General features: G+C 28.8%; 5 protein-coding genes and 1 long non-coding RNA gene across 7 annotated transcripts; 5 read left to right on the top strand and 1 right to left on the bottom strand.

Moving 5' to 3' along the window:
* Nucleotides 1–167: 167 nt before the first annotated feature.
* On the top strand, nucleotides 168–8,080 carry LOC143196882 (uncharacterized). The gene is made up of 10 exons (XM_076404817.1): nucleotides 168–445; nucleotides 526–732; nucleotides 786–1,020; nucleotides 1,083–1,317; nucleotides 1,369–6,619; nucleotides 6,675–6,749; nucleotides 6,878–7,072; nucleotides 7,172–7,225; nucleotides 7,414–7,607; nucleotides 7,669–8,080. Exons 2-10 carry the CDS (start codon nucleotides 591–593, stop codon nucleotides 7,822–7,824), a joined length of 6,537 nt encoding a protein of 2,178 aa, XP_076260932.1. The 5' UTR covers nucleotides 168–445; nucleotides 526–590; the 3' UTR covers nucleotides 7,825–8,080.
* A 477-nt stretch (nucleotides 8,081–8,557) lies between these two features.
* Nucleotides 8,558–9,929, bottom strand: LOC143196897 (uncharacterized). Its single transcript, XM_076404837.1, has 2 exons — nucleotides 9,768–9,929; nucleotides 8,558–9,236 (listed from the first exon to the last, which is right to left on the bottom strand). The coding sequence occupies exons 1-2, from the start codon at nucleotides 9,768–9,770 to the stop codon at nucleotides 8,754–8,756; spliced, it is 486 nt and encodes a 161-aa protein (XP_076260952.1). The 5' UTR covers nucleotides 9,771–9,929; the 3' UTR covers nucleotides 8,558–8,753.
* An 871-nt stretch (nucleotides 9,930–10,800) lies between these two features.
* On the top strand, nucleotides 10,801–13,644 carry LOC143196886 (serine/threonine-protein kinase ULK3). The gene is made up of 7 exons (XM_076404824.1): nucleotides 10,801–10,836; nucleotides 11,563–11,694; nucleotides 11,756–11,904; nucleotides 12,028–12,264; nucleotides 12,316–12,544; nucleotides 12,597–13,190; nucleotides 13,251–13,644. Exons 2-7 carry the CDS (start codon nucleotides 11,563–11,565, stop codon nucleotides 13,329–13,331), a joined length of 1,422 nt encoding a protein of 473 aa, XP_076260939.1. The 5' UTR covers nucleotides 10,801–10,836; the 3' UTR covers nucleotides 13,332–13,644.
* Nucleotides 13,645–14,168: 524 nt separating this feature from the next.
* On the top strand, nucleotides 14,169–16,363 carry alphaSnap (Alpha-soluble NSF attachment protein). Of its 2 annotated transcripts, none has more exons than XM_076404827.1 (3): nucleotides 14,169–14,489; nucleotides 14,549–14,745; nucleotides 14,819–16,363. In XM_076404827.1, the coding sequence occupies exons 1-3, from the start codon at nucleotides 14,401–14,403 to the stop codon at nucleotides 15,406–15,408; spliced, it is 876 nt and encodes a 291-aa protein (XP_076260942.1). In that variant the 5' UTR covers nucleotides 14,169–14,400; the 3' UTR covers nucleotides 15,409–16,363. The 2 variants fall into 2 exon arrangements, with proteins under 2 accessions (XP_076260942.1, XP_076260943.1); XM_076404828.1 differs by having other exon boundaries at nucleotides 14,177–14,489; nucleotides 14,552–14,745.
* Nucleotides 16,364–16,804: 441 nt separating this feature from the next.
* Nucleotides 16,805–17,151, top strand: LOC143196898 (uncharacterized). The gene is made up of 2 exons (XR_013005871.1): nucleotides 16,805–16,939; nucleotides 16,989–17,151. It is a non-coding gene; the product is annotated as an uncharacterized LOC143196898 (long non-coding RNA).
* A 227-nt stretch (nucleotides 17,152–17,378) lies between these two features.
* LOC143196887 (serine protease inhibitor 77Ba) lies at nucleotides 17,379–20,088 on the top strand. Its single transcript, XM_076404825.1, has 7 exons — nucleotides 17,379–17,840; nucleotides 18,009–18,112; nucleotides 18,682–19,084; nucleotides 19,142–19,359; nucleotides 19,415–19,618; nucleotides 19,677–19,815; nucleotides 19,872–20,088. The coding sequence occupies exons 1-7, from the start codon at nucleotides 17,825–17,827 to the stop codon at nucleotides 20,003–20,005; spliced, it is 1,218 nt and encodes a 405-aa protein (XP_076260940.1). The 5' UTR covers nucleotides 17,379–17,824; the 3' UTR covers nucleotides 20,006–20,088.
* The last annotated feature ends 157 nt before the right edge of the window (nucleotides 20,089–20,245 follow it).

The raw sequence follows: 20,245 nt of genomic DNA, 5'->3' as shown, positions 1-20,245 counted from the left end.
AAAAGAATATTTAGAAAATAAATATAACTTTTGAGAATCTATTCTATTTTCAATCAGTTTACTAAAGTTTGCTTATTAAATATGTAGGAGTGATGTTAATAATAAATATTCGAGATAATTTTATTCTGTAGTCCAAAGGTTATTTTGGTAACCATTCATATAAATTTAATTTTAAAATATTCACATATAGCTTAAATGATTTTAAATTTTTCTTTTAATTTTTAGTTCAAAATTAGTAATTATTAATAATAATTTTGCACTCAACGCGCAAGTCCATATATGTGACAGTTAAACTCCTTCCTGATTGGTGTTTTTTAAAATAGTTTAGAGGTTAGGGAGTTATCGACGACTTTTGAAAACCATTTTTAATGTTAAAATATCGTAGTGATCGTTATGCCTTAAAAGTTATTCAAATGTTTTTTGTATATAAATGTGGTATTTTTGGGTATGTAATAGTATCAGATATATCTGATTAGGTGAACTATTAAAGTGCTTCGTTGAAATTTTATTTCTGTTACTTTTCAGATTAAAAGTTTGTAGATATTAGTATAGATTTGGCGGCATAAAATTTAAATAAGGGCGTTTTAAATATGAGTGCTACAAATATTCAAATTGCTGTTAAAATTCGACCTCTAATTGAAAGAGAGTTGAAGGAAAAAACAGAAGCTTTGTGGGAAATTCAGGAAAATAGCGTTGTTCAGGTTGATTATGTACAAAATTGTTACAGTTTTGGTAAGTGTGTGTTATAGTATAATAAGGAAATGTTAATCATTACCATATTGCAGATCATATTTTTGATCAACATAAAACCAATAAGGATGTTTATGACAATGTAGTAAATCCACTAGTGATTTCTTGCCTTCATGGTATAAATTCGACAATTTTTGCATATGGTCAAACATCTTCTGGGAAAACGCATACTATCTTAGGTAGCAAAAATAATCCAGGAATTATTAATTATGCCATTGAAGATATATTTAAATATATTGAAGAAAATTTAACAAAAAATTTTTTGTTGAGGTAGAATCGTATATAAACATATTTTATAGTATCTTTAATAAAATATTGAAAATATATTTTAGGTGCTCATATCTTGAAATATATAATGAAAAAATTAATGATTTGCTAGACGTTGATGCAAAAGATATAAAAATCAGGGAAGATTGTTATCAAGGAGTCCATGTCGCTGTGAAAGAAGAGGTGATTAGAGAAAAGGAAGAACTATTTATTTTAATGAAAAAGGGTATGAAAATAAGAAAGATTGGTTGCACAGATATGAATGAAAGATCGAGCAGATCGCATACCATCTTTAAATTGGTAAGTTTCTGTTTAATTTGTTGTTTTATATAACTAGAAATAACTTCTTAGATAATTCAAGCACAAAGTAAGGATTCTGAAGGGTCTTATACAGAATCATCATTAAGTTTAGTTGATCTTGCTGGCTCAGAACGAGTTGGTCAAATGAATCTCAAAGGTGAACGACAGGCTGAAGGTGTTTTGATTAATAAATCGCTTACAACACTTGGTTTGGTAATTCGGAAACTTAGTGAAAATGAACAGTTTATAAACTACAGAGATTCAAAATTGACTAGACTCTTGCAACATTCCTTAGGGGGAAATTCCAGGACACTTATTATTTGTACTATTACACCAGCTGCTCTTGACGAAACGAAATCAACATTGGAATTTGCTCAAAGAGCTAAATATGTAAAAAATCGTCCAGTTATCAATGAAAAAGTTACTGATAAAGATCAATTGAAACAGTATGCTCGTCTCTGCCAAGATTATAAACTGCAGATTGATCAATTAAGTCTAGAACGGCTTGAAAAAGAAAAGACTATTAATACGTTGAGAGACAAAATACATAATATTGAGCTATTTTCGGCTGTTACTTTGGAAAAAGATCTGAAAATCAACAAAGCATTGCCTAGAAGGCATACTATGGGACATTATAGGCCCTTAAAATCCAGTTCCCTTAAAGTTTCAAGTGGGGTTTCATATACACTGGATGAAAGCAGTGATGAAGATGATTCTCATAAACAGGAAACTACACCATCAAAGACCCTTAGAGTACAAAAAGAATTATTGGAGGAATCTTATGAAAGTTTAAAATGCTTTACAAATTATGAAAAACAATTCTTAAGTGAGTGTGATGAAATTAAAGAATTAAGAGATTTGGCCAATCGTTTAAGAGAAGAAAACATCAGCCTCAATCAACATATTATTAAAGAACGAGAAATGAAAATTAAATCAATGGAAAGTCATCGTGATATTTATGAAAATTTAATTTTTCTTAAATCTGTTCTTGAAGGAAATACACCCAAAGGCACTCCTAGAAAATCATTACAGACAATTATAGAGGAAGAGCAGTTAGATATATTTGGTGATACATCGGAAGTTACTGAAGTTCAAGATTGGTTAAGGGGAATAACAGAAGATAAGATAATTTCAAGAACTGAAGATATTGTTATAAAAGATGAAGGTGAACGTGTAGCTATAATGGAAGACAATGCAAAATTAAAAAGTCAGATTGAAGCAATCCATAATAAATTAAATGAAAAAGAACTCATTGAAGCTCACCTTAACAGTAAATTGTCTTCGCTTGAAAAACAAATCCAGGAAAAAGACTCTTGCATAGAGTCCTTGAAATTATCTATTAAACAAGAGAAAGATACCAAAGAAGTGGAATTAGACATTCTTAATAATAGGTTAAAAAAATTGTGCGACTACAAAGAGGAAATGCACAAAAAACTGTCCGAAATTCAAGTAGAAAATGAAAAATGTGTTGATAAAAAAGAATATGATCTTATAAACTTTCAACATGTTGAGTTACAAATGAAACATAATGATTTAGAAAAAGAATATAAAATATTACAGGAATTAAATCAATCTCATTTGATGCAAATTAATAAAATACAAGAGATGCACAAAGATTTAGAGATTCAAGTCGAAACATTAAAACTTAATTCTGAGTTGCTTGATGAAGCTAAAAAAGAAATTTCTGATCTAAAACAGGTTGTAAAAACAGAAGCTGAAGCTGCAGTATCTTATGAAGATGAATTATTGAAACTCAAATCTGAATACTCGGAAATGCAACAAAATCAACATATTATAGATCAAAGGAACAGTGAATTGTTAAAACAATTAGAAGAAGCCGCAGCTGAAAATAGCACTTTACAGTCAAAATTAGCCTTGCACGAAAACATTATTTCTGATTTCGAGGATATGAAAGTTCAAAACAATAATTATAAGATAATGATTGACGAGCTGCATAAAGGAATGAATAAATTAAAAGAAAACATAACAGTATCCACAACAAACTTCTGTAATCAGCAATCTTTAAATTTGGAGTTACAAGCTAAAATGTCAGAATATGTAACCGAAATAACTAACTTGAAAGAAGATGCCATAGAGCTTAAAAATGTTAAGGAATGTTTAAATAAGAAAACGATTGAACACGACAATTTGCTTAAATCTCTAGAAAGCATTTTAAGTGAAAAACAGGAAATTCAAGAAAAATATCATAATCTGGAAAATGAAAAGGAAAACCTCAATAAAGATTTTATTGAAATGAAGACATTAAAGGATAATAAAAATCAAGAGAACTTGAATCTTCTTCAGGAATTAAATAACATGAAGGAATTTGCGCTTGAATTTGAGCAAAAAGAAAAATGTTATAAACAAAATGTGATAAGGTTAGAAAATAAAATGTCCTCACTTGAGAGCTTAAACGAACAAAGGTTGATAAATCTGAATGAAAAAATCAAAGGTTTAGAGGAGCAAAATTCTAATTTAAATCAGCAAATAGCAGCCATGACAGAAGAAGTGGAAACCTCAAAATCTACAATAATTTTGTTAAGAGAAAAGCTTGAGGAAATCCAAGAGTTGAACACTGCTCTGGAAGACCAAAACAGAAATATTTTGGAAGAAAAGAAAAATATTGAACTCCGAAAACAAGAGTATGATAAAGTCAAAAACGAAATTACGGATCTTTATGATGAAATTAAAATGGTAAAGGATAATTTTTCTAAAGCTGATACTGATTGTAAATTTTATATTGAGTCCAATAAAGATTTACAAAATCAATTGTCAGAACTGACCAATAAATTGCAGAACTTGACAAGTGATTTAACTGAATCAAAGGCAGAATTAGAAAAAATTAACATGGAAAAAGATAATATTGAAAAAGAAAATTATCGATTAATTGAAGAAAATGAAGAAATTAATGATGTTCAACAATTTCAAGATAAATTAATAGAGTTAGGTCTTTTAGAAGAAAATAAAAAATTAGACCAAATATTAGCAACTAAAAATGATGAATGCGATGAATATTCAGAATTAAATAAAGATCTGGACAAAGTATCGCAACTTCTTTGTAAGGTTTCAAGTATGACTGATGAAACCTGTGATATTAACAATTTGAAGGTTTCAAGTATGACTGATGAAACCTGTGATCTTAATCTTAACAATTTGGAGGTCGAGTTAGATGAAGCCTTAAATAATATATCATTGGCGAAGGATAAATTAAAAAAAATTGAAGATTTGAAGTTAAGCTTAGATCAACAGGAATGCAATTTATTTAGAGATTTTAAAGTGCTAACAGAAATTATTGAAACAACAAATCAAAAGGCCAGAGAGGATCAACATATGTTTGATATACAGCTCAATGATGAAACTCTACGTTTGCAGAAGGAAAATAGCTGGAAAGAATCTTGTTTGCAGAAGGAAAATAGCTTGAAAGAATGTTTGGATTCAATTACTGCAGATTTTAATATCCTGTCTATAGAGAATTTGCAGCTAAGAGGTCAACTATCAGAACTTCAAGTTCAAATATCGATTATGAAAAGTGATTCTAGTGAACTTAAAATAACGAAAGATCATTTAACACAACTTAATAATGATTATAAATCTTTACAAGCATCAATTAAGAGTTTAGAAGAACAAAAGGAAGCTGTACAAGAATTGAACAAATGTTTAGAAGGGGAAATTACTGAAAAAGTTACTAAACTAGAAGAACAAAGTAATGAACTGCAAATTTTATCCAAGGACAACGACAAACTAAAGTTGGAACTTATAGAATTAACACAAAAGTATGACGCTATTAATAATGACTATAATAACAAAACTGAAGAGCTCAATAGTGTTGTATCTACAACAAATGATTTAAAAGTTGAAAATATGGAATTAAAAGACCAGAATTCAAGTTTACATTATGAAGTAAATTCTTTAAAGGCAGAAATAACAGAACTTGTTAATGCTGCCGATGCATCTGATATGAAATCAACAGAAAACACTATGTTAAAGGAATCTTTATTAACTATGGAAGAGGAGAAATTGAAACTTGAACAGTCGTACAAGGAGCTGGAAGAAGAAAAGGCTGGAATGCTGGAAAGATTATTAAAATTACAAAACGATATCGATGAAAGAGATAGTGAAATCATAAAATATAATGAGGAAATCTCTAAACTTAACAAAAGCCTCAAAGTAGAAACTACAGAAATGTTCAAGTTAAGAGAACAAAATGAGAAGCTTAATAATGTCCTCCAGTCATCCGACTCTAAAGATATGCAAATAGTGGAACTGACCCAACAAATTAAGACTTTAACAGATGACTATGAGTCAAGAGTAAAGAGTTTAAATGATAAAGCCTTAATGTTGCAATGTAAAGTTGATGATTTGGAAGAAGCAATAAGATTAAAAACTCTAGAGTTTAGTGAACTGATTGACGTTAAAAATAAAGAAGTTTTAAAACTAACAGAACAATCAAGTAACCTGACAAATCATTATGAGTCTAAGACAAATGAGTTAAATAAGATAATTTCAACTAAGCAGAATATAATTTCCAAATTAGAGGAATCTCTTGCATTACAAGATAAGGATTACACTAACCTTATTCAAAACAAGGATCTTGAAATTCTATGTCTTAACACTGAACTTAAAAAGTACAGTGATTATGAGTATAAGAATAAAGAATGGTTAAGATTATCTGCAGCAGAAAAATCATCAACAAGTGTAGAGTGTGGCAAAAAGGAAAAATTAATACACGATCTACAAAATCAAATTAGAAGTTTAGAAACGGATCAGAAGCAGCTTAATAAACTATTAGGTAAAAATACAAAACAGTTAATAGATAAAAATGTTGCAATAGCGAACTTGAAAGCAGAAGTAGATAAGATTATAAAGGAAAAGACAGATTTAGAAGCACAATATAATCACTTGTTAAAGGAATATTCAAGCCTGCAAGAAAAGAGCAAAAAGAATCAAGATTATTTTAAAAAGATTCAAAATGAAGAAACTGCTTTGGAATTAAAAGTTGACGAACAAAATCGCTTGTTAACTGGGTTTGAGAAGCTCGAACAAAATTTGGAAGAAAAAGAGAATCGTTCTAAGAATTTAGAAAACGATTTTGATAAAAAGCCCAAAAATATCGGATCTGATGATAGTTTGAGAAAGAATATTGCAGATAATGTTCTTAAAGAGAAGCATATAGCTCGTTTATCAGATGAAAGTAGGCCACTATCACCAAATGAGATAAGAAGAATTAAGAGGCAATCACTACATGATCAACGGAGAGGCTTAGATTTTTCATCATCAGAATCGTTAGAATATGCTAATTCAGGTAAGATTAATCATGTATTATTAAAACTTAATCAGTATTATATTTTTTTAATTAGATTGTGCCTTCTCGGAAGATGATGTTAGACCATCGTCAGTAAATGATCAAGATCGAGATCGAAGTAAATCAAAAGGTATAAAAATTATAATATGTGTAGGTATTGAAGCAAATGTTTTAAATTTATTTGAAACTATTTGATTTTAAACTTTGTTGAATCTTATATTCTTGTTTGAAATCAAACTGTATAAATATATTTTGTAGAATGCGTTTATTGTAAGACTCTTCAATGTCTTGTGGATAAAATTAGAGAGGAGAAAGAAATGCTATCTAAAGAATTAAACAGTGTTACGGAGAAAAATGTTGCTTTAGACGAGGAAAATGAAGATATGTTGAAAGTAATTAGAGAATTAGAACTGAAACAATATGAGTTGTTTGAGGAATTACAAAGTTATATAGGTAATTATTTAATTATTCCATCTTTATTAATTAATATTTATGTATAAAATTTTGAAGGTTATTGTTATTTGTACTTTTTTTTATTATACCACTTTTTAGGTTCAGATGATGGAAAGAAAACAAATCAAGCTGACCTGTTACGAAAAAAAGAAGGTAAAAAAAACTAATCTTCATACTAATAATCATCCTTTATATATTTTATAAATATCTTCTTCACCTTGACAACAAGCAATCATAAACTCACTCTACCAGTTTAATTATTTAATAATCAAGGTTCTATCTAATATATTGAAATGTTACACCCTCGTTAAGATGAATCAGACTAATATCTATTTTTTTAGAATTAGAAAGTGAATTACTAAAGAAGGAAAAAATAATAAGTGGCTGTAAAGATAAGATCGTTGATTTAGAATGCGATATTTTGCAATCCGGTCACAAACACGAAAGCATAGAAAGAGATCTGAGGACGAAAATATCGGAGCTGCAATGCAAAATTCGTAAATCTCCTCTTAGTGTTGCTGATAAGCAAACTCAGGTCAGTTTTTTTAATATGCCGGTCATCGGTTTGTTGATATTTATTCATTTCGTGATTTCAGGCTGAATGCGACTTAAATGAAAAATACAAGCACATGAAAGCGCTCGCTATATTGAGGAAAGAAGAAGGCAATTATCTTAGAGCACAATTGAATCTCCCTCCAAATTGTCCAGTACTTCCAAAAGATGTTCAAAGTAATCTTAAGAAACCCCAGTGATTGAGTGAATAATTCCGACGATAGGTTATTTTTTTCCAATTATAAGAGTACCTGAGCATATGTTTCAATATTATAATACTGTCATATGTTTTGGACTAACTGTTTGAAATAAGCGGAATTCTAAGTTCCTGTGATAATGTATGTTTTTTTTTTGGTATTGTTTGGCAATTTGTCAAATTGCTATTTAATTATTTCTTATTCATTTTAATATATTAGTATTATAGTTGTGTTGATAAAAATAAAATTTTATATTCTGTGTAATGTGTTTTTTGATCACCATATTTCAGCTCGCACTAAATAATATTCATTAAATACCAACACCAATTATTAAATTTCATACGATTCGACTGTGTGATATATTTATTTCAAAAGATTTTAAGTACCCTCTAATAAATGTTTAGCTACCTGTTACTGTCTAGAAAATTACATTATAATGGCTTTTTAACAATCTTAAGATTATAGGTATACAATCTATATAGTGGAATATAAAGCAATAAATATTAGTTTATCTATTCCTGAAATTTTTAGAAAAATATTTCGAAGTCGAAACGATAGTTATATTCAGACTTTGTACATAACTGATACTGGGTTTAATGTTATTTTAAATGTTAAACTATTTGGTCTGGTGGTACGAGATACCGTTAGTCTGTTACTAAAAGGAATTACTTTTTCTTCTCCGTAATTTTTGTTTGAACCAAATGATAAATCAATGGAAACCTAATTAAACAACTGATTGTTTTTAAATACTCATTTTAATGTTTATTATTCACCAATTATTTTATCAGACATGTTAATCTTAACAAAATCAAGCGTTTATACAAAATAGAGAGCGTTTATTCTTAAAGAAATTTTGAAGCAGTCTTTTAATAATTTTAGAACAAATTATTACTTGAAATACATTATAAAATTAAGTAGTGTGATTGGATTAATTAATTTCTCCTACCGCTACCGGCAAACGACCCTCTTTGACTTAGGGGTTTGACTGTTCTTGTTTCAGTATTTTCTGATCCTCCAAATCTGGATTGAAAGTTAGTTGCTTGTAACCCGCTAGCACTATTTTGCTGATTGGTAATAGTGCTTGTAGTGCTGCTTTGAATACCGCGCTGTCCAATCACATTTTCATTTGGTCTTCGGTGTTGTTCGATGTGTTGAGCGTTAATAAACCAAAAAGGCTGATTTTCTCGTGGCCATTCACTAACACGTTTTACTAAGTCGGCATCACCTCGGGCGTCAGTAGGTAGATTCGGATTGACTTCAGGAGTGGTCTCTCCAACCCTGTTATTAATGTTTACGGTGTCATCATCTCGGAAACGACTAGCTAATTCTGGGTAACCTTTTGGACTACTTCCGGCATATGACGGCCGCTGTGCCATTGTTATTGCTATTAATGATGCCACGATAACTAATTCTCTCTGTAATGAAATAAATAACACGATAAAAATCAGAATCAAAAGAATAGAACAATGGATTTTTTGCTTTGTAATTTCAGTCGAAACGATTATAATTTAATTGACATCACAGTTGCATTATTTGTAGGCATTTTGTGCATGGATTATTAATAACAATCTTATAAACTAGTATGTTTACCTTTACACATAACTGAACTGTTTTATATTATTACAATGTAATGAAATTGAACAACTGATAAGACTGGTAAAAATAGAGATGTGGTCAGTCAAAGATATGTTATAGATTTTATTTTAACATGACATATTTTATTTTTCCCAGATAGTTTTAGGAATAAATTTTTTTTAATTTGAAAGATATATAAGCCATAACATAATAAAAATGATTTGCAATTACATAAACTTGTTTATTAAGAAAAGGTCAAAAGATTAACTATTAATTTTGATTCGGACTGAATGATTTTTATATGCAATATTTTTTTGTATAAATAAAAAATATATTAATATATGTAGGTGTAACATGTTTAACAAACTTACCATTTTTGGGGAATATAATTTGTAAAAACTGAAAAGTTTGATGAAAAACTTAAATGACAATGTAATGCAAATTATGCCCGTTCAATAGGAAAGACAAGTTGTGAATGATTGCAATGTTACCGTGACGACTGTTATATTGTGGAAGAACGCAGAAGACTGACCGACAACTAAACCGCCTCGTCACCATAGGGAAAAACCAATCATGTTTCACTGTACAAGTGGTTTAGGGACAATTCCAATTCCATTTGTATGGCGTAAAATGTAAAATACTAAATTGAAAATTAATTCTTAAAAATTAATCTAAAAATCTCTAATTTTCATTTTCAAATTCAGCACTATTACTGTGTTGTTATATATGTTACAATTTTTAACATTGCATCCTTAATAAATACATATTATATTTTTCTTATTAATTTACTTTAGTATAAATAATTTATAAAATAAATTTATACATTTTTATTGTTGTTCATTGTAACTTGCAATTTATTGCTTTTAATTATAGCCTTTTGTTAGCAAATTGGTTTTTGTTTAACGTAATTCAATTAAATCAACTTTTATTACATAGAGAAAGAAATAATTATATATTTCCTTTTTTAAATCTCATAAACAATAATTTTATATTTTCTACGTATGTATAACGTAATTAATATTTCTATCGCTTATTTTTATTTATTTAATTACTTATTTACAATGTACATTATAGTAGTACAGTTGTTTCTAAATCTTTATTTGCATATATATTTTTTTAATTTCTAATTAATCTATTGATTATTAAAATTTGTATTTAATATATACAAATGAAAACATATTTAATCATATCCCAGGCGCTAATTTTATATAATCTAATAAATATAAAATAATAATATAGTAAACGATTTTTTTAACGAATTAGCAGATATCTTTTTTATCAAAATCATAAATAAATGAAAGATGTCTGAAAGGTTGTTTCTCATTGGACAGAAATTGAGATGATCTAGTTACTTAGGGCTGTAGGAAACATTTTTCACTTGTTTAGTCATTAAGTGTTCTTCAATTATTGTGTTACGTTATTTTGAGAATCTTAGCTAAGGTAATTTATTATTATTTATAATAATGCTTGTTAATAAAAATATTTATTATATTATCTACAAAACTTACAATTAATTAATACCTTTATATTATTTTAATTTAACTAATACGCAAGCGCATATATAACATAACCCAATATTTTTAAGCGTTTTTTGGGTTGTATCCATCTTCCCTTAGTCCGTATATTAGGGTTTATTTCATTTCTAATTATAGTCGTAGTAAATTTAATATTTTTGAAGTTAATTTTAATCTGATCTTAAATATTTGACAAAATATTTTGTGTAATTTAAAATATATTTGTTAATTTAATAACATAATTTGATGTACCTGTAAAGGTAAGTTTTTATTTAATTTAATAACAGAATATATCTATATTTCCGTATTTACAAATAAACTCAAACTTTTGTAATATTATGCCAATGTTATTAAAAGCGGAATACATTTTTTTTAATATAAAATAAATATAGGGAAGAAGAATATCCGCGCAAGCGCAATTATGCTGTAACCTAGTCTGGTTTGATTATAAAAATAAGTTCAATTTTGTTTATTGTCTAAAAAAATATATTTAATATGACTATACAGGAAATTGCATTTATATTTGTTTAGGTTGAAATAAGTATCATTCTATAATTAGCTAACTTATTCTTAGAATTATATTATCAAATATTAGTTGGTATCTAAATGATGGTAATTATGATTCTCCTATTTTTATAATAAACTTTTTTAGATGACATCCAGACAATACCATGTCGAAAATATGGTAACTTTTCAGGAAATGATATCTCCTCGTTTTAAAATACGCTTACTTGAAACGTTGGGGTTCGGATCCTTTTCATCTGTTTACAAGGCTAAATTTACTGTATGTTTTAATTCATAATTGATGAGTTTCTCTGTTGTTTATTATCATTATTTTGTTTAAGGAAAATAACGAATATGTAGCTGTTAAATGTATGAGGAACTTTATAGTGACGGCTAGTGATTGTGACGAGGTTGCAAATGAGATTGCTGTTTTAAAAGTCCTTCGACATCCTAATGTTCTTACGTTAAAGTTTTATGAAATTAATAAGAGGTAACTAATTCTCTAATATGTTTGTGAATACTATATTTCATTGGTAAATTGATTTCTCTAGAGACCTGAGCATTTAATTAAATTAGTAGAAACACTTTAATAAGCACGGTATGAATTTTTAAGTTTTAGTTTCACATATATTGGAACAGAATTTGCTCGTTACAACTCTTTAAAAAGATATCAGGACCAAGTTAGGGGACCATTGACTGAGGTTGAGGTCAAATACATCATGACCCAGCTTTGTTCCGCATTGTGCTATATCCATGGATATGGTATCTTACATGGGGACATCAAACCTGCAAATATTTTATGCTTTGCTGTAACTAATTATGGCCCGACCATTAAACTCAGTGATTTTGGGTAACATTATTATTGTTTTATTAACATAAATATTTCATAAATTATTTTTAGTTTAAGCCATATAATATTAAAAGGAAAGAACTTAATTAAATACGGAGGAGGTTCATTTTTTTATATGGCACCAGAAAATCATAAAAGGCAGCTAGTTGATACCAGGTCAGATTTATGGTCAACTGGTGTTGTTATGTATAAATTGATGTTTAATAGAAAAATTTATGATGTGTCAGACAGACAAAAACAGAAGTTCATGCACTTAATTACACATAGTGCTCCATTAGATGTAAGTATTTATATTTAAAAAAATAATGCTTTCTTAATTTTGATATTTTTAGTTCTCAGGTTGTGTTAAATATTCTTACGAATGTTCAAATCTCCTAATGTACCTTTTGCAATTCGATATGAATAGGCGCATTAAGAGTATTGAGTTACCGATGCATCCCTTCGTGAGGTTTACACCTGTTGTTGAAAGCTCGGAGAGGTTTCTATTAGATGGCGATGCTATTCTAAAGAAGTCTTTCGAGACATTCACAAAAGACGACCTTGGGGAAGCACTGGCCGAAGCCTATAGAGGCGTATATCAATTAAAAATTTTCCATAACATCACTGATATGGGAGATAGACAAAAAGAATATAGAGAGAAACTCAGAGAATGTGAACCTTACCTAATAAAACTTCAGCAGGCTTTTATTGAATTTAGTTCAAGATATTCCTGCCCCAGAAACTGTACCATTGAACAATTTAGAAATTACTTGGCCTCCACTCCAAAATTGCTAGAAGCTTTCGACATAGGATACAACGCAGAGCTGTATTTAAGACATGGAAATAAAACGAAAGCTTTAAGTATGTTCCACCAGTCAGTGCAATCCCTGTTACCTCTTCTAAAACATGAACGGAAATCAAATAGGAGGTTATTGCTAGGGAAGAAAGTTAGTCCTTCCATTTGTTAACCTATTCAATTCTTTTTAATTGAATTATTTTCCTTTTAGGTCAAGCAGTGGATTAAAGTTATTGATTACCTTCAGACTGACTTAGAAACCGAAACAGAAGTACCCCAAGAAGATGAATGAATAAGTAATATCTGATGCTGAAAAGCTTTTTGATGCCTTACACGCTTTAAATACGATGGGAAATTGTGATAGTGATAGTGACAGGTCAAGTTTGTTTTGTTCCTTATTTTTGTTTTTATAATATTATATATAAGCTGTATGTCTGTATCTGCGTTTCTTACAGATAGTATTTTAATATGTATTAAAGAATATACCAAAAAGTTTAGATATACGTTGTTCAAAAATAGTTAATTTTAGTATTATTTTTGTTACATTTTGTACTCATTGAAGTTATGAATTTTTATATGGTTGTAAATAAAATTGTTTTAATTTATATTTTCTTTGGCTAAACAAACTAGTTTCTTTATTGGCTGTTGGTGTTCGTCCTTGGTCTTGACCACCGGACTTATGAAGATCAAGATAAAAAATATCCATTCAGGCAATTAACATTTCAGATTTAGGAAAGTGCTTCTACAATTTTTGGCAGGAATTATCTAAGAAAAGCAAAGGCAAAACAGTGATCCTTCTGTATCAGTAGTTGATATACCTATTTCAGTTGATCTATATCAAATACATTTTTCTGAATCACCTCACGTTATCAGAGAATAAATTTTTTGTAACATTTTAGAGTCGTTCTATTTAATTTTTTTTTTATTGGGTTTACTGTTTAATATAAAATCCGAATCATAATCCTCGTGAATAAGCTTATCTAGCCAAAAAATAGAAGTCAACATATAAAATAGCTGGCTAGCTTTGAATTATTGTCTACACAAGAAACCCAGAAACTTAGAGGTAGTTTTGTATTGAAGTTCCTGGGGTGTAGGCAGCCAAGAATTCAGAATGCCTATATATATCATAGCATATTAAAATAGTTTTCGTCAGATCTAGATAGCATCAGTCACAAAATATTTATCTTGAGTTTAAAACAATTTTGTTTAGTTATTGTTTTAGTATTGATTGGTAGATTCGGTTGGTACTAACAGCTGTCAAGAAGGCAGTAACGCCAGCTATCAATATTCGTTGCACTAATTTGTCAATACATTTTGTTGCAAATAGTCTTTGTAAATAAATTTGTAATATAGTTCTTACGATGTCAGCGAACGAGCAAAAAGCTCAGCAATTAATTGCTGAAGCAGAAAAGAAATTAGGGCCACGCGGATTTTTTGGATCCCTCTTCGGGTACGTGTTCATTGTTAATGTTAATCTACATAAATTTTATTATATATTTTATTTATTAGTAGCTCTAATCGCCTGGAAGATGCAGAGGATTGTTATCAACGCGCCGCAAATTTATTTAAAATGGCGAAAAATTGGTCATCAGCTGGTAGTGCCTTCTGCGAGGCAGCTAACTTGCATCTTAGGAGTGGGTCTAGACACGAAGCTGCTACAAACTATGTTGATGCTGCCAACTGTTATAAAAAATCGGATATAAACGGTTAGTTTCTTAAAAACAACCTTATCAAATTAGGTTTCAGGATTGTTTCTAATAATTGTATTATTAATTACAGAGGCTGTTAATTGTTTATTAAAGGCTATTGAAATTTACACAGATATGGGGAAATTTACTATGGCTGCAAAGCATCATCAAAGTATTGCAGAAATGTATGAAAGTGAATCAGCAGATTTAGAAAGAGCAGTCCAACACTATGAGCAAGCTGCCGATTATTTTAGAGGAGAAGAAAGTAACGCATCTGCTAATAAATGCTTATTAAAAGTAGCTCAGTATGCTGCTCAGTTAGAAAATTATGATAAAGCAATACAAATTTATCAAGAGGTTGCCACTTCAGCTTTAGAAAGTTCTTTACTAAAATATAGTGCAAAAGAATACTTATTTAGAGCAGCACTATGTCACCTTTGTGTTGATGTTTTAAATGCACAACATGCTTTAGAAAGATATATTCAACAATATCCTGCTTTCCAAGACTCTCGAGAATATAAACTTGTTAAAACCCTAATTGAACACATCGAGGAACAGAATGTAGATGGCTATACTGATGCTGTAAAGGAATATGATTCCATTTCTCGCCTAGATCAGTGGTACACCACAATTTTACTTAGAATTAAAAAACAACTCAATGATAACCCTGATTTACGTTGAGTTATCAATGATGTTTTGTGACTTGTTAATTGATATATATTTTATTTATTGTTAGTTTAGTTTTAGTCTTATTTTTTACTATATATGATGGTTACTGTGATTTGGTTAACACAGATTTTTTTCTTATTTCGTTATTTAGGTAAATGTTCTTCCAATAGAATTTTTGTTCATATATGTAATAATAATTTTAAAAGGACAAGTACCATTTTGTATTTTCATAGTTTTCAGCATTTTATCATTTTGGTGGGAATTTATAATTTTTAAAATATATCTTCTTGCCAATTGGATAGGGGTAATAAACAAACATTAATTAAGGACATTGGATTTTCTGCTCTGTAGTTTCTTTTTATTAAAAATATATTATTCAAGTTTTATTTGCATACTGCTTATAAAAATAATGATAATAATCCAATTTTCTTAATTATTACTTATTAATGGAATTCCATTTATATATCTGTGCTTTTAGTATAATTTGAATGTTAATTACTGGTTATAAATTTTCCGCTTTTAAGTGAAAGTTTAGATAATAAATCCCTCGAGATAAAGATTATTTTATTATAAATTGTCAGTTAACTATTTTGATCTGGAGATTTGTGATCGTTGTTACATTTTATTATAACCACATATATTTAAGCCATAACAAAGGTTTGGGATAAACACTGTCTTTTATAAATAATGAATTTCTGAGAATGTGGACTTCACATATTTTCAATTTTGTAATTACTATTACAAATTTAAATTGAAGTTGGCACCCTTTTAAGATTTATAATAACACTTAGTATTAGATATTAATTGAATTGCGGTTGATATTAATGGTATTTTAGAGAAAAGGCAAACTTGTGTTCTAATGCCATCTTTGTATTAGATTAAAAGGATCATCTAGTGATTCAATCAACGATATCAGTTAATGCTGTATATAACCATAAGTGGCAAAATAAAAATCCATTTCAGGAAATATTAGTGTTTTTTATCTTAAAATCTATTGCAGCATTTTTGTATAGAAACGAATATAGAACTGTCACAAAATTATACTGTCCATTTTAACAAATAGTGAGGTTATTAATGTTTAATCTAGTCATTAATCATGATATTCATTTGCTCGGGTCAATAAATTCTTAGAAAGTTAATTTTATTTAGGAATAATATCTAATTTGTTAAATAACGAGTATAAAAATAAAAGAGAACTTGTATTCGATATTTTATTTGTTACTTGCGAGAAAGCCAGTTTCATAATTTAATAACAGACAAAATATATTATTTAATATTGGCAATGACTGTTCGATATTTCAATATATATTATTAGCTGTAAACGTCGTCAATGGAATATTTGACATTAGTAACTCTAAATGGGATATTTATTAAGTAAATACTAACGAGCGGTTAAAAAATATTGTTCTTTTATTCTAAGAATACAGCGAACTTTAGATTATTAATCGGGAATTACGATTATTCTCTTCTCTTGTGTGAAAAATGTTACGGGTAGACATAGCTAACCGATGATTAAGAATGACATTATACACAAGTTGATATGGTTATTTATAATTATTCATTCATGCGTAATAGTGTTTTACATTTTGTAGGACAGTGCGGTTAATTTTAAGAAATTGCATGTTACACTGAATAATTAAATGCATCTGTAAAAGTAGGTTAATTGCAAAACGAAAGTTGCAGAAGGAAATCATTTCACCGCATTTTACAGCTTTCTATGAATACATAATAAAATAAAAGCATACTATGTTGTCATTTTTGTTTAATTTTGCAAAGTCTATGTAGGATAAAAAAATTGTCAAATTACGTTTAGGGAGTTATACATGGTAAAAATTGATTCTCGTAAAAAAAGAAATTGTACTCAATTAATATTTAGGTCACTTAGAATATTTTAATTATACAACTAAACTACGCCTCTGAAATTTAGGAACAGAACAACAATTTTAATCTATCCTTACTTTATAAGTAATAGTTGATTTATTTTGCGGAGTAAAAACAATCTTAACTCGATATCGAATCGTTATTTATTATAATGGCGAACAACCTTCGGGGTCAGACTTGGGTTTTCCATCGTGGTTCTGAAAACATTAAATTTTAAAGTCAGTTTTGTTCCGGTAATCTTTTATGACTTCAGTTTAGTCACGAATATATTATTAATCTGCTGCTTTAAAAAAAAATTTATAAAACGTTTTTAGTCGGGTTTCATTCCTTAATTCGACGTAGAAACGCATGGGTTGCTTTCGAAACAAAACGTCTCCCGTGTACAGTTCATAACGTTGTATGTGATGTATATTGTTATTGTTGTTTAAGTAGTTGTTATACAGTGTACTATATTAAGTAAACTGGTTTTGGTAGACCATATTTAAGTGTCATTGGCTGTGAACTGTTTGTGAAATTTATCAAATAATCGATTTATTTATATATCACAATGATATTAAAACCTTGTAAGTACCAAATAATTATACATTAGTTGAATTATTTTTAAATATGTTTGAAGACGTTATAAAATTATTATTGTCCCTTTTTTTCTGTAAATCAAACGATATTGTATTATAACAAGTTATAAAACGTCAACATTCCTTTGCTAGATATAAATGTTATTGTTTCCACAGATATACCATGGGGAACAATACTGTTCTATGCTGGAATTATATATACGCAAGAAAAATTCAATATTGCAGAATCCATTAACAAATTTTCCATAGATCTTTTACATGTAAGTATCATTAGTTTTAATAAATATTTCCTAAATAAGGTCCAACAATACTTTCCGTTAAAAAAAACACGCATTTTACATAGTTATATAATTATTAATAAAATACCAATAACAACGGAGTAGTATATATAATAATAACTATACAAATTATAAGTCTTCACTCCTATGTCATGGTAATTAATAATTAATAGTAACGGAGATATAAAATATAAATATTCAACAAAAAGATGTATCAGAAAAATGATAATTCCTATTTTAATTATGAAAAATATTGACGTCTAGTCAAACTTGACGAATAGTTGTGAATACAGGGTTTTTTCCATAATGTAGTAATTGATTTCTGAGTATTCTCTGGCGCATTCACATTAAAATATGCAAGTCTAGAGAGTGCATTATATGATATAATAATTTTATGGAAAAAATCTGTAATAAATATTAAAAATGAGTAATAAATAAATCCTGATATGCTTTTGTTATATGTATACTTTTTCGATAAGAAAAATATATAATATAAAATTTTAAATCGTTTCGTTATAATCATTAATAATTTTATGTCAATCATATTTAAGGCTACTGCGAGTCAGGCTAACGATGTTACCAACATCGCTTTGTCTCCGTTCACAATTTGGACTTTACTTAGCATTATTGCTGAAGGTTCCTATGATAGTACAGCCGACCAATTAAACAAAGCATTAAGACAGCCACAAAATAAAAATTCTGTTCGCGATACGTACCAACGATTAGGATCCTCTCTAGGGATGAAATCTGATGGAGCTGAATTTGAAACATCGACTGGTATTTTCCCAAGCGAAGAATATAAAATAAAAGAAAAATTTCGGAGTGTTATCAAACAGTTCTATAACAGTTCCATACAATCAATGAATTACAATGATGCCAATTCTGCTGCTAGTACTATAAACAAATATGTTTCTAGTGCTACTAAAAATAGAATTCCAAATTTAATTAACCCACGTAAGAAACAAATTTATTCGAAAATATGTCAAAAATTACATACGAATATTTTTTTAGATGATGTTGTGAACGCCAAACTTTTCTTAACAACAACTATGTATTTCAAAGGGCAGTGGCAAGTACCATTTAATCAAACTGCAACACGGCCTGCTGATTTCTTTAATGAAAACAAAAACAAAATAGGAACAGTTGATATGATGTATCAATCTTATCCATATCCGTACGGCCGCCTTGATAAACTAAAAGCATTCGCTTTAGAACTTCCCTACGGATTTGTAAGTGTTATCTATGAAGTAATATATTTGATTTTTTAAACGTTTTTTCTCCTAGGATGATCAATTTTCCATGCTGATTCTTCTACCTAGAGGAGCTCAAACAACACAAAATATATTGAACGCATTAAAAGGGGAATCCATTACGGATATTTTAGCCCTTCTTAACAGAAATCATCAAAAGTTTGATGACAACATCAATGTTTCTTTACCAAAGTTTAAAATAACATCTGATTTCAATATGGATACGCCTTTATATGAGGTAAATAAATATTAAAACAATATAATAAACCAAAATTAAATAAAAATATTTGGTTCAGATGGGCATCAAAGATATGTTCGATTCTCAACGAGCGAATTTATTAGGAATTTTCAATCATTACGTATATGTATCGAGGATTATTCAAAAAGCAGAAATTGAAGTTGATGAAGAGGGGACAGTAGCGACAGCAGCTGGAGGTAAAACGACACAATCTTGCTATAATATGAAATTCTAATTGGTAAAAATGTTACAGGAGCCGTTATATTGAACAGAATACCTCCACCGAACTTCTTAGCCAATAGACCTTTCCTATACTTCATTGTTCACAAAACCAGCGGAACCGTAATATTCGCTGGCAGAGTGAGTAATCCACAAACTCTTAGATAGGAATTTGATATACATCCTAATTATTTCTTAATACGTTATTGTATTTGTTCCTTTTGTTCTTTTAATAAACATTTTTTTCATGACGCGTTATTTAATTGTCAGTATAATATAAAGTTAGGCATCAATTAATTTTTTAAGTTGCCTGTTATTTTGACATTGACAAAAACACCGTGCTTGACATTGACTTTAACGCAAAATCATCTTTTCGGGTGAAACTAATTTTTATAATGAAGGTTACAT

Source organism: Rhynchophorus ferrugineus, unplaced genomic scaffold (assembly GCF_030347505.1).
Source record: "Rhynchophorus ferrugineus isolate W39M unplaced genomic scaffold, kcgeb_rfMv2 rfM5, whole genome shotgun sequence".
Lineage (NCBI taxonomy): Eukaryota > Metazoa > Arthropoda > Insecta > Coleoptera > Curculionidae > Rhynchophorus > Rhynchophorus ferrugineus.
The sequence above is the reverse complement of the archived record's forward strand: the minus strand, read 5'-3'. Positions and strand labels throughout refer to the sequence as shown.

Coding starts and splice junctions, on each gene's coding strand:
- alphaSnap (XM_076404827.1), top strand. CDS start 14,401: ATGTCAGCGAACGAGCAAAAAGCTCAGCAATTAATTGCTGAAGCAGAA. Junction 14,490..14,548: donor TTTTTTGGATCCCTCTTCGG/GTACGTGTTCAT, acceptor TTTATTTATTAG/TAGCTCTAATCGCCTGGAAG. Junction 14,746..14,818: donor TAAAAAATCGGATATAAACG/GTTAGTTTCTTA, acceptor TATTAATTACAG/AGGCTGTTAATTGTTTATTA.
- LOC143196882 (XM_076404817.1), top strand. CDS start 591: ATGAGTGCTACAAATATTCAAATTGCTGTTAAAATTCGACCTCTAATT. Junction 7,073..7,171: donor GGAATTACAAAGTTATATAG/GTAATTATTTAA, acceptor ACCACTTTTTAG/GTTCAGATGATGGAAAGAAA. Junction 7,608..7,668: donor TTGCTGATAAGCAAACTCAG/GTCAGTTTTTTT, acceptor TCGTGATTTCAG/GCTGAATGCGACTTAAATGA.
- LOC143196887 (XM_076404825.1), top strand. Junction 18,113..18,681: donor TTTCCATAGATCTTTTACAT/GTAAGTATCATT, acceptor ATCATATTTAAG/GCTACTGCGAGTCAGGCTAA. Junction 19,619..19,676: donor TGGATACGCCTTTATATGAG/GTAAATAAATAT, acceptor TATTTGGTTCAG/ATGGGCATCAAAGATATGTT.
- LOC143196886 (XM_076404824.1), top strand. CDS start 11,563: ATGACATCCAGACAATACCATGTCGAAAATATGGTAACTTTTCAGGAA. Junction 11,695..11,755: donor TTTACAAGGCTAAATTTACT/GTATGTTTTAAT, acceptor ATTTTGTTTAAG/GAAAATAACGAATATGTAGC. Junction 12,265..12,315: donor ATTAAACTCAGTGATTTTGG/GTAACATTATTA, acceptor AATTATTTTTAG/TTTAAGCCATATAATATTAA.